Raw genomic sequence first — 12,732 nt, 5'->3', positions numbered from 1 at the left:
GATATATTATTTTATTGTAGTAATTATATTATTTTATTGTGATGTTTATATTATTTTATTGTGTTGAAAGCTAAAATTGATCCACTACTACAGCATATGTATAGGTAAAATAGATAAAGTAACTTTTGGTGGAGCTAAAAAGCTAAATTTTTAGCTCTACTGCTGTGGATGCTCTAATGTGGGTAACGTTTGGGTCAAAATGTTTAAATCTTGCCACTTTTTCTATTTTAGACTCATTGATGTGAGTGCTTTAAAAGTAAAGACGCAAGATTGAATTAAAAATCCATCAAAACACACACACACACATATATATATATATTTATGAAGGGAGAGAGAAAGAGTAATTAACTTTTTGTGTGGAAAAAACATGGATTGAACTAAGAATTTATATAGATGGACCTCTCTCTCTTGAAACCTCAACACCTTTGATGAACCTCCAACAAATGCTGCCTCACACCACGTTGGTGATATTCAGATAAGTTTCATTCATGTGTTCTTCTCAACCATTGCAAGCTTAGCTTAAAAAATTAAAGGTTAAAAGCTGTGAAAATTCCAAGGTGGACGAACTAGTTGCGCTTGAGATAAGAAAAAGGATGAGTAGTAATGTTAAGTTGAATCGGATAGTTGGAAAGATGGGAAAGCGTTAAACGCTGCTAAGAAGAAGAAGAAACATGAGAATAATTCCTGGTTGAATACAATCAATTGGTTTTAATTTTCAGGAGAGGAAGAGACAAAAGATAAATAAATAGAATAGGAGAAATACTAAATTACCAGTGTTGGATTTAGTTAATTGTATTGTTAGGAAAATAAGGAGACCAAAATCCAGATACAATGCGAATTTGCTTTCATCAAAGTGGACTACATAGACCGAAATTGATAGAATGGACTAAACTAAACCGAACAACTAAAGTGGCCCAAAATGAACAAATTGGAATGAAATGCTACGCTGATTCTCTTTAATTTACTCAAATCATATAATTTCAACTAAATATAATTATTAATTATCGACATTGATTTATGAATGGATAAAAACTTTTATTAATGATAGAATAAGTTAATCAAACTTGAACATGTAAGTCTAATTTATTGATGAGCTAAAGCTATGTTCAAAATTAAATCAAATAAACTAATCCTAAATTTTTACTTGGCTCCACTCAGCTCAACTTGTGTTCAACCTAACATTCCATAAAATATAAACAACCCCCCACCCCCCACCCCCCCCATAAAAATAGTTACAATTCTCTTTCTTCAAAGAGCCTCCTAGCTGATAAGACCATCATTTTCTACAAAATTCAGAAGTAGAATATTTCTGCTAACTTAATGCTACAACAGAGTATGCTCCTTTGCAGGATTTTACATACAATAGGAGCCAAAATTTATGAGGTTCTCACCAGAATCTTTCTCAAAAGAATTTGCAAATTATCATCAAGCTTATTTAGACAAAATTTACATGCCATCACAATTTCTGAACCTTATAATTCACACCATATTTGTGAGAAGTTGAGGATGAAGAGGAAGACAATCTAGAGCGATTGAACTCAGCCTTGTCCTTATTAAATGCCTTTTGAACATCCTCTTTCAGCTCCATGAAGCGCCTCCTCTTGATTCTCTGCTCATCTTGGGAGCCCCTCTCCAGGTAAAACAAATCGGGTAGGTCGTCCTCCATGAACTTATCCAGCACGTCTGAGCAATGAGGAAAATAGCGTCGACCCATCTCCACTGTCAACATGGCAACCACAAAGCTTCAACAAGAGTAATTAAGAAAAAGAACCTTTTTACATACCAGACCATAAATTATTTCAGTTGTAATTAATCTTTGCAAAAACTCAGAAAGTGCAATTGCTCATTCCAAAAACTCTGACTTCTATATTTCCTCAGGATGTGCTGCTTTGATAAATAAGCCAAGCCTAAGTTGCCTTTGGATCGAGAAACGAATGTGGAATAGTCTGTCATCCTAGATCTGCATGTTCTTGAAGAGTTCATTGAACCAAAAATATTAAAAACGAAGGATTCATGATCCTATTGGAAAACAAAGTGCTTAAAGCCTCAAACAACTCAGGATATTCTGTCATAACATGTTTGCATAATTGTTGTAAGTTCAAATAACAACAACAAAAGTACTCCTTCTGGGATTGGCTTAGGGTTCACAATAACGCCTTCATCTACTCCTCCCCTCCCCCCCCCCCCCCCCCCCCAAAAAAAAAAAAAATAATAATAATAATAATAATAAGCACAGCCATTAAAACAGAATGACACAAAATTAAAAAACATTTCTTTCAAAACATAATAATAGCACAGCCATTAAAACAGACAAATAAGCATGAGATGATGGAATAAAAGGTGAGAGAATACTACACATATGTGATCAAAATCCATCCAAACTAAGACAGGTATTAAAGTTTTGTCATATGAATACAGAACACAATTTCAATTAACCAACAGATCAACTAAATTAAAGACAATACCACAAAAGGATTGACTAAAGTCTAAAATTTCATCAGAGAAATCATGTACTAAATCAAACAGATAGCTGAGAGAACATTAACAATCTTTTACTCAAGGTAGGATCCAGTTATATATATGTACACACACACACATTTAGTTTTTCATTAACATTGACCTTTAAATGAAACATAAAAAACATGATTTAAACATAATTTACCGTACTTTACTTATTATCTAATTAATCCTAAACTACTAGAAAAGCTGCAATATACATTAATCTGTTCTCTTTACCATCTTACAAAATATACATTAATCTGCTGCCTTTACCATCTTACAATGCTAGGTGACCACCTGACATGAGATATATGAAGGCACCTAGCTGAGAGAAAATTTCCCTACCCTATAAAATAAACCTTTTCCAATCAAATTACCAGATGACTGCTCACTTGGGTAGAAATAAATAAATAAAAATCTAGGGCAGAAATCTAGGTTTGCTAGACTACTCACTTGGGCAGAAATTTGATAACAATGATTTCATTGAGCCAAAAAAAGAGGATTATCCAATAGGCTGCAATTCATTAGAACAAAAGAAGATAGGGCATACAAATATACAGGAGACTCAAAAGCTTGCAATTACCTGTTTTCATAAGGGCTTCCAACCGGGAGCGCAGTCTCTTGTTCTGCATAATGGGAGTCTCATTCAAATCAACCTCCCTCAAATTCCCACTTGAACCTTTTGATGCAGAAAGACCAGAAAACTCAGATGTTGTCTCAGCATTTGCAATGTCCATGGCTAGCTTTGCTTCGGTAGGGAATAACAATCGTGCAAATGCCACTGCAATTTTTTAATATTTGATAAGTGCCACTTACTCTTAGGATTCACCTTTGCATGAATGTAATAATATTGATGAGTGTATGCACATTTTCACCAGGTACTTTTCCATTGCCAACAAAAAAGAAGAATTCAATAGCCCACACAAATTGGGTGGAACATCATAAGTTGAAGGTTCCATTACCCTACATGCACACCAATTGCTTGAATTCTTGTCAACTGCTAATCTAATAGTAGTTTATTACCTTCAGCTCAGCCAGTAATTATGTACATATAATCCTAAAGCCCCCCAAAATGGCAGAAGTCACAGTATACCTTCAGCCATACCTCAAGGATATGAATCCAGAAATATTGTCTAAGACTAGTTAATTAAAATTTTTCTGAAGTACTACCACCAGGAAAAGGACAACAAAACTTCTTACCCATGTAAGATTTTCTTGTTTTACACAAACACTATATGTCAATATGTTAATTAATATATCATGTATTAACCAACTTCAGCAGTCATTTAAGGATTCAAATTAAGAGAAATGTCAATCATGACTTGATCGATTGCTGATGCATGCAGTAGGTAATAGCAAAAGTAATATGGAACGGTTATGGACAACCATATGTATAAGTATCATGAAGTCTACGTTGAAAATTATTGTTCAATATCTTCAAATATCAAAAAAGAGATTCACATTAAGTCCAACATGACAAACAGAGTAACAGATTATAATATAAAAATTAATCATAAGTATAAAAAGAATGAACTTTAAAATTTTTAGACTCCTTGGAGAAAGCTAAATATAATTTCAGAGGAAGGGGAGAATCCAAGATTACCATCTGCAGAACAATACCTCGGTTTTCCAGGTATAGCAACTTCATGTGCAGATCATCAGCAGCTGTTTGGGAAGAAACAGAAGCATCCCCAGCCATTGGATTCCTTCGCATTTCTCTCTCTAGAACATCAATGCATATCCTGTCTTTGTTTGCTTCCTGTCCCTGCTCCGTTTTTGCATGATAATCCTTGGGCCTTGTCAACCTCCGGCAAATACTAACAGCACTCTGACAATCAAATGCCAAATCTAATGCACAAGCCCCTTTGGTCAGAAGAGATACTATTATTGATGGCTCCTTACGCATTGCAGCTATGTGAAGTACTGTATAACCCCGATGATTTCGAAGGTTGACATTGGCCAAACCCAGACCAAGGACGTCAGTCACAACCTTTGGATCACAGTAGGCTACGGCATAATGGAGAGCATAGGCTTCGTCTAAGGTTATATCAGATTCAGTCAGGAGAAGTTTCACCAATTCAACATCATCAGAGTCTAATGCTTTGTGAATTCTCCTGATTCCCTTTTCACGCAACGGGTCCACAGCTTCCATGTTATGTTCATCATCACTCCGAGACTTGAGACGAAGCAATTTGATGTTCTCTGCAATTTCATGAGGGAGCTCTTTCTCGAGAGAGATGCTGTCAAGATCTGATCGAGCTACTCTATCAACACATTCAGTGACAAGTTGACTCAATTGACAATGGAAAGCAACTACAAGAATTGGGATTACATCTTCAACAAGAGCCTTCCCAACGAAGTTTAGAAGGCGCCGCTGCAAAAGTGTAGATAATCCATTTAGAATAATCTTCATATACTCTGATGAAAGCCTAAATTACAGATGAAACAATTGGAAAGAAATAGCCTAAACTTAAGCTTTTTTTTTTTTTTTTTTTAATCACGATCAATCATCTAAATGTAATGGCATCATATTATGAATAATAAAGAATGTGAAATTGATAATAATGCTGTATTCAATTCCAAAAAGTTTAAATCTTTAAATTTTTAAGTATAATAGCAGAAAGCCTAAGAGTATTTTTCAAAGGGAGAGAATTAATGATAGTACTAGCTGAAAACAACGTGGTTGTCAACCAAATAAGTATAGAATAACTAATTTAAGCAATTCCCTAGGAAAGGGAGATTCCCATTTATCTCACATACTTTTCATCACTCTTTTATGACTACACATCAATTTTGGTAGGATATTTCTTCCACTGATAAATGAGAAGAACCATAAGTGCAAATAAATTTTACTTAGAAACAAATTTATAATCCATACACCACTGTCAGGAACATAGCCAATGAGAGCTAGCTCAAATGGCACCTTCTCCCATCGTAAAAGCAAGATAGAGGGAAAGTTTGTGGGCTCAAAACCCACTTGGGACCATGTGTAACTTACCCAAAAAAAGAAAAGAAAAGCTTGTAGGATCTTATTATTAGCTATTCATTTGCATCTTCAAAGTTGTTCATCAGTGTTTTAATTTAAATGGATGATTTTCTTTATAAAATTAGATCACAGTCCAGCACCTCCAAAATAAAAATGTTTAATTACTTTATAAACAAGTCACCCTGCATCCAGACACATAGCATAAAGTCTTATACAAAGATTCTTAGTTTCAAGTTTGAGATGGATTAGTTTCTCCACACCATCAGCCTAAACATCAGGTAGCTTATTCAATATTCAGTTTATAAAATTGGGTTGCTGAATCCATGTTGGGTCCAATTAAAAAGTCCAAAGGGAAAAATAGCATTGAATTCCCCTTTCCACTTTAGGCTAATGGAAATTGTAGCTCAAAGGGGTTGAAGACCCAATCAGCAACAATGTGTAATTATCAACATTCAGCACAAAACCATATAAAGAAATGATATGATACCAAAATAGAAGTTGAGCAGTCACTAAATCCACCACCATAGTTGTCGCACTCACACCACAACAAAGAGTTAAAAGGCATATGCTTTATGCTACTAACTGTCAAAATTCAGGGGAAAAAAGAAGTTGACATGATGAGTTGGTTAATTTTGATTAATAAGTAGTTGACTCTAACCTGAAAAAGTGAAACCAGCTCTGGTATCTGAAAAATGGAAGAGGCATACATCAATTGGACAGCGAAATGAATGGCGGGTCTGCACGCATCATGGATGCAAACATTGTCAACACAAGTAGAGACCTCCATTGGAGAAGGCTTGAGCTTGGCAGTATACAAATAGCTCAAGAAAACCAGGAATGCCTCGTACCCAACTTTGCCATAAGGCAACAAATCATTGATCAAGTACTTGGGTTTCCCATCCAAAGACTCAACCTGTTTCTGAAACAGATCAAGAAAAAACTTACTTCTAGCAGCCAAAATACATCGGTGAACACCAACTGGAGTTCCCTCAACAATGAAAACCGCATCGCTATAATCACAACTTGGATCAACCAAGAGTTGCTCCAGATTAGAGCTCAGCTTGTTTAGACTAATCACTTCCAGATTAGCAGGAGGAGGAGGACCAGGAGGGCCCAATTCAACACCAGAGGAGGAGGATGATTTATTAGCCTGCCTGTAGCTGTATGAACCATTTGATAAATGGGAAGATGAAGTAAAGCTCAAAGAGGAAGATGGTTCAGTGGAATGATTGGCCATTGATTATTACTAATAATTATACTACTTCCCTTTTATACAAATCACTATATATTTATAATATGATCATATAACTTACTAATTATAATTTATTTTCTCTCTGTTAAGATCTTGTGAGTTGTGTCTGTCCAAAAATGTAAAAGAAAAATTGGGAGAAAGCAATACAAATGTGCCTATAAAGCTATAAAATTTTCAAATGGGCTTCATAGAAACAAACAACTGATTAATTCCCACAGTTGGAAGTTACTACTACTACTAAAAAAGTTGGAACAAAAGCTTCAAATCAAAATTCACAAAGGGGATCCATTTCTGGACAAAATCTTATGATTTTATGCATTTAAAATCCTATCTGGTTTGAATTTCCAATACCATCTAATAAGCATAATTATCAAAAAACAAAAAACTATACTACAACACAACCAAATCAAGCTTTTTGATGCTATCAAATCCTATGAAATTAACAACTAACTTCACAAGCTAAGCAAAACAAGAAAAGAGAAAGGACAGAAGAAGATGGTAATAATAGTATATATTTACATACAGAGAGAAATGGGTGGAGAAATTTCCTAAGTTGAAGAAGGAAGAGACAGAGCAAAAGCGTGACAACTGAAACGGAAGCTTCAGTTTTCGCTATCAGACACAGTTTTTGAGTCAGAAAAGAGAGAGAGAGAGAGAGAGAGAGAGAGAGATTAGATTGGTTAATAAAAGTAATAGTTTTTTTTGGTTTGTTAAGTAAGCAACAGTAACAGTAATACAAAGGTTGATGTTCCTACGTGTGAGTGTTTCGTTCGGAAGATGAAGTCGTGTCGGTGACGACATCCATGGCGTCAGATTTCTCAGCTGGGTTCTGCTGACGAACATGCCTGCGTCACCCTCATGGGAACGCCCCCATCAAAGTCTTGGCATCTTGGAAAATGGAAAGTTAAAGCAGGCTACCCTACAAACCCATCACTCTCATGGTACTGTTTCTCATTTTTTCTATGTCTATAATCTATGTAATCATATTATATAAGCCTACAATCAAAGAATATATCTTTCTTTTGACTTCTCTTACTAAACATCAGGTGCTGAACTTTTTTACTTTTTGAACAAGAGATTTTAGATTTTAATTTTATATTTAATTTTTGTTGAATATAAAAAATTAAGAACGAAGGTTTTTCTTTTCAAATTATATATATATTTTTATTCTGAGTGTGAATTTAAAAATTTAATCATTGAATTTCATATTTATGCTTGCAAAATTTCAAAAATATCAAAGATCATTTGTCACGTTATTAAACGAATGTTAAAAGTTTAAATTTTTGTGATCTAAAATTGTGTATAAAAAATAAATTTATTAATCGAATAATAAATAATATTCGATTTAAACGAAACTTGATATGCAGGTTAAAAATATAGGGTGTAAGGACACGATTCGTAGCGAACCGTAATAGTATTGGGTTCACACTTAAAAAGGCCCAAACAATATCATTTGTAGAGCGTGGGTTTGAAAGGCTAGGGCTTGGTCGTCAAACGATGGGTTTTCCGTAATATCCATACATGGTTAAGTCGTCTTCGCCCTAAGAGTCTTTCCCCTGGAGGCGGGCTGGGAGGCTCTGGTTTTTGGCCATTTTTCCCAGCCTCTTCTTTGAATTGCTTTTCTTTCCTTTTATACCAGCCTGTGTTTTTTTATCCTTCGTCCACGTGTAGGATCGACATTCCAAAACGGATACTTGTCCCATCAGCTCATATCCAGAGTGGTTGGGGGTGGTTGTAAAAGCCTGAGAGTATGGCTCTGTCAGGTGCAGAGTATTGAATGGCAGTAAGGGCAGCTTTCTCTGGTCGTTATACTTCCCAGCGTACCCTTTTCTATTGACACAGATATTTTAGATTTTTCCTCAAGCTGTCTCTATGTCGTTTTTGTCCCTCCTTCCTGTGAGACCTCAGACATGCCGAGGACTGAATCGTCCTCGGCTGTATCCCTAGGCTATTTTGTACTTATATTATGGAGTTTGGGCCATAACTCTCCTCGGCTTGGGCCTTTGGACCCCACGAATAAATGGACCTGGCCCACAAATTATTGGGCCCCACATAGGGAATATGAAATTTACCAGTTAGATTCTCAAAATACACACCTGAAAAAAGGATGTATGAAAAATTTGAAAAGCTTTTTTCCAAACTAGTTTGGAAAAAAACTTTATTCAAAAATTAATTAATATCTTAATGATGTGATATAAAACAATAGGACACAAATTTGGTTGTAGTAAATAGCTTCAATTTTTTTCACTAAAAAAACTAACATGACTACATATTTTGAAAGTGTCTGGATTGCATGTTTTTTATGTCCTTAACATACATGTCAAATTTTATACCAATTGGATATTACTTACTATTTGATTCATAAACTTATTTTTTATATATAATTTTCAATTATAAAAAATTTAAAATTTAAACATTTGATTGATGACATACTTATTGATATTTAATCTTCTGGATATTTTACAAGCATAAATGATGTAAGAAAAAAAAAATGTAACTCAATTGTGAATTTATCAAAATTTATATCAAATAAAAAAATATTGAGTGAAATTGTAACTAATAGTTACACTAAACTTGTAACTAAACTGTGTTCAAAATATCGTATCACGAAAAAAGGGTCTTAAGTTCAGAGTCATTATCTTGACAATGTTATATAAAATAATTTATCATAAAAAGAGGTTATAAGTTCAAAGCCATTATATCTATGATAATACTAAAAAGATAAAATACTATTTTGGTGTGGCTTTAAAAAGTTTGTTTTTCATCTTTAAACTATTGAAAATTTTGTCTTTCATCCTTAAACTATTGAAAATATTTCACTTTCTATACTTAAACTTTAAAAAAATATTTTTTTTCTTCCTTAAATTATTGAAAAAAAAAGTTATTTTTTTATCTATACTTTTGTCTCTAAACTATTGAAAAAACAAAACTCTTAAAAAAGTTTAAGGTTGAAAAAAAGAACTTTTTAAAGTTTAGGGATGAAGAACAAATCATATCATATACTATATAATAAAATTTGGGCTTAGAAATCGTGGTTGCTCCAAGTGGTTGCTCTTTTTTTTTTTTTTTTGAGTGTAAGTGGCAGCTCTTATTAATTAGTAAATTAATTATATATTTTTCGTTTGGATAAATTTCCTTATTTAAGGGATAATATTTAACAACTATTTAATTTAGGTAAAAGTTTATCATTTAAATTTCAACAATTTAAATTCTACTCAAACTAAAAGTTTATAAAAAAAATTTCTTAACTAAATCTCACAATACAACCCACAATTTCTTTCTAATATATATATATATATATATATATAAATCGTTTTGACTAAGGGATAAAATTTAACAATAATTTAAAACAAATTTGAATTTTATTCAAACTAAAATTCTATCATAAAAATTTTCTAAACTTAAATCTCACACAACCCACATTTTTGTTTTTGTTTTTTTGTTTTTCCCTTAAGTGGCATGATTTAACAATAATTTAAATAAAATTTAAATTCTATTCAAACTAAAAGTCTATTATAAATAATTTCTAAACTTAAATCTCACATAACCCACATTTTTTACTTTTTATTTTTTCTTCAAGTTACATCTCATTAAATTAATATTTTATTAGGATATTAAACTACAAAGCTCTTGACTAGAGGATAAGATTTAAAAATAATTTAATATAGATAAAGCGTTATCATCTAAGTTTTAGAAATTTAAATTTTATTCCAACTAAATATCTATTATCAAAATTTTCAAAACTTAATATATATTCAACCATGGCTTTTCAATACAATCCCTTTTAACTAATAAGTCATTCCTAAAATTAAATCCCACACAATACACTCCACATTGTTATATTTATTTATTTTTTCAAAACGCAACTTATGATTATATTTTAATCTAATAAATTAATCTTACTTATTGTTCTTTACTTCTAAATATGCACGCAAAATATTATGCCAAAGAAAATTTACTATAAAGTAGCAAAACAATGGACACCCATTTAAGTTCTTGATTTTCTTATATAAGTTTTTATTTTTATTTTTTATATTTTCAATTATGAACTTTTTGTGTATTTTTTATTTTTGGTTTTGGTTATTGTATTAAATTTGTGAATATGTTGATTTTTTTCAATTAGACTATCACTATGAAAAAATTGGTATTGAGGAATTATTTTGTTTATTATTGTTTGTGCTGACTAGGATATAGATTAAACATAACTCAAATAGGAATGATCAAACTCATTTTGTATCTCATATTAAGCAAGAAACACAAACACACAAAGAGAATTTTAAAATATAAAAATAGATAAACACTGGTAAAGTCTAAACTCTAAACAATTAAAACTTAAAGGAAAATTTTACCTCAAAAATAGGGCGTGAGATCCTAATCAAGATAGTCACACAATCAATTCCCTACTCCATGAGTCTATTAAAATTGCCAAAGTCTACTTGTGATAGCATAAACTCATTGCTAGCCAAATACTGGTGGGGCCATAACCATGATGAAAGGAAGGTCCATTGGATTAACTAGAAGAAGTTGTGCACTCAGAAGCAAAAGGGAGAGATGGGTTTTAGAGACCTCTATGCTTTCAACTTAGTCATGTTAGCCAAGCAAGCCTGGCGATTGATTCACCACACCCATTCTTTGTTCTATAAGGTCTACAAGGGAAGGTATTTTTCAAGATATTCTTTCATGATGGCTGAATTGGGTAATAACCCTTCTTTTGTTTGGCGTAGTCTGTTAGCTGTTAGAGACATTATCAAGGAGGGTTCACGTTGGAAGGTAGGGGATGGTAGTACCATTAGGGTGTCATCCCACGCATGGCTATCCCATTCACCAATATTCTTGAACGAAGCATCAAAAGATTTGCGGGTTTGTGAGACAATGGGACCGGGGTAAGATATTCACCACTTTCGCTCACAGGACATGCACAGAAATATTGGCAATATCGTTACACAATCTCCATTCTCAAGATGTATTAGTATGGAAGGAAAATAAGTCTCAAGAGTTTTCTGTCCAAATTGCATACCAGGTCACCCTTTAGCTAACAAATCAAAACTGGGTGGAACACTCTTCAATAAATCTGGATCAGCCAGCATGGAAGCACATCTAGAAACTCAACGTACCTCCGAAAGTACGTACATTTATCTGGAGAGCTTGCTTGAACTGTCTCCCTACTCAAGACTAGTGACGACTCCAAGATTTTTGTTCAAGGAGGTCAATAAGAAATATAAATTATACAAAATCTATTAAAAAAATACTATAAATTTATTTGATATATTTTTTTCTAATACAATAACATATTAATTATTGTTGCAAGTGTACTTTAAATTTTTTTTTTGATAATCGAAAAGGGAGGACAGGGGCGACTATATGTAACTAACCCCCCCAGGGCGTGACCTAATAAGGACACCCCTCACGCTAGGAAATGTTAGATTAAGCCATAATTACTGTGATCGAGACGTCACAGATCTCACCCTAACACCCCAAAAGAGCCAGTAAGAGAGACGCAATGCAAATTAGGAACCCTCCTCCCACACGGTACCTGCCACGACTCGAATAAGGGACCTTGTGCTTGCATGTAGGATCTCTCCCAACTGGGCCACCCCTCCTAGGTATACTTTAATTAGTATTACTTAGAATACTTAGAATACTTTAGTTTATTAGTTTATTTTTTTTACTCTAACGATTTTTTATGAATTTGCAAGACATTTTAATAAATTAATTTATATTTTCTTTACAACTCTTCATTTAAGGTACTGACCCACCCACGTAGCAACAACCACTCCCACATACTTCCGTCAAAGACTCAAAAGTGCAAAAGACAAAACTCATAACTCAATACTTTATATCAAACACTACAAAAACTTAATAGTACAGATGCGGAAGGAGACGGTCAACTAGTCAAAGACTCAAAACTCAAAAATAAAGTATCAAAACACTATGGGTCCGTTTGGATTGAGCTTATTTTTGCTGAAATTGAAAACTGAAACTGAAAACACTGTAG

At 33.2% G+C, this 12,732-nt stretch overlaps 1 protein-coding gene across 2 annotated transcripts; it reads right to left on the bottom strand.

The window, feature by feature from the left end:
- Nucleotides 1-1,243: 1,243 nt before the first annotated feature.
- On the bottom strand, nt 1,244-7,425 carry LOC115968093 (BTB/POZ domain and ankyrin repeat-containing protein NPR1-like). 2 transcript variants are annotated; one of them, XM_031087324.1, is made up of 4 exons: nt 6,144-7,424; nt 4,120-4,873; nt 3,083-3,280; nt 1,244-1,719 (listed from the first exon to the last, which is right to left on the bottom strand). In XM_031087324.1, the coding sequence occupies exons 1-4, from the start codon at nt 6,720-6,722 to the stop codon at nt 1,457-1,459; spliced, it is 1,794 nt and encodes a 597-aa protein (XP_030943184.1). In that variant the 5' UTR covers nt 6,723-7,424; the 3' UTR covers nt 1,244-1,456. The 2 variants fall into 2 exon arrangements, with proteins under 2 accessions (XP_030943184.1, XP_030943185.1); XM_031087325.1 differs by lacking the exon at nt 1,244-1,719 and adding an exon at nt 1,726-1,960 and having other exon boundaries at nt 6,144-7,425.
- Nucleotides 7,426-12,732: the final 5,307 nt, after the last annotated feature.

Source organism: Quercus lobata, chromosome 11, assembly GCF_001633185.2.
Source record: "Quercus lobata isolate SW786 chromosome 11, ValleyOak3.0 Primary Assembly, whole genome shotgun sequence".
NCBI classification, from domain to species: domain Eukaryota; kingdom Viridiplantae; phylum Streptophyta; class Magnoliopsida; order Fagales; family Fagaceae; genus Quercus; species Quercus lobata.
This window is presented reverse-complemented; position numbering and strand designations above follow the sequence as displayed.

Bases quoted from the DNA above. Each gene is read 5' to 3' on its own strand.
- LOC115968093 (XM_031087324.1), bottom strand. From the start codon at position 6,722: ATGGCCAATCATTCCACTGAACCATCTTCCTCTTTGAGCTTTACTTCA. The intron at 3,281-4,119 runs GTATTGTTCTGC...AAAAAATTGCAG, and splicing joins GCTATACCTGGAAAACCGAG to TGGCATTTGCACGATTGTTA. The intron at 1,720-3,082 runs GTAATTGCAAGC...CCATGTTGACAG, and splicing joins GGAAGCCCTTATGAAAACAG to TGGAGATGGGTCGACGCTAT.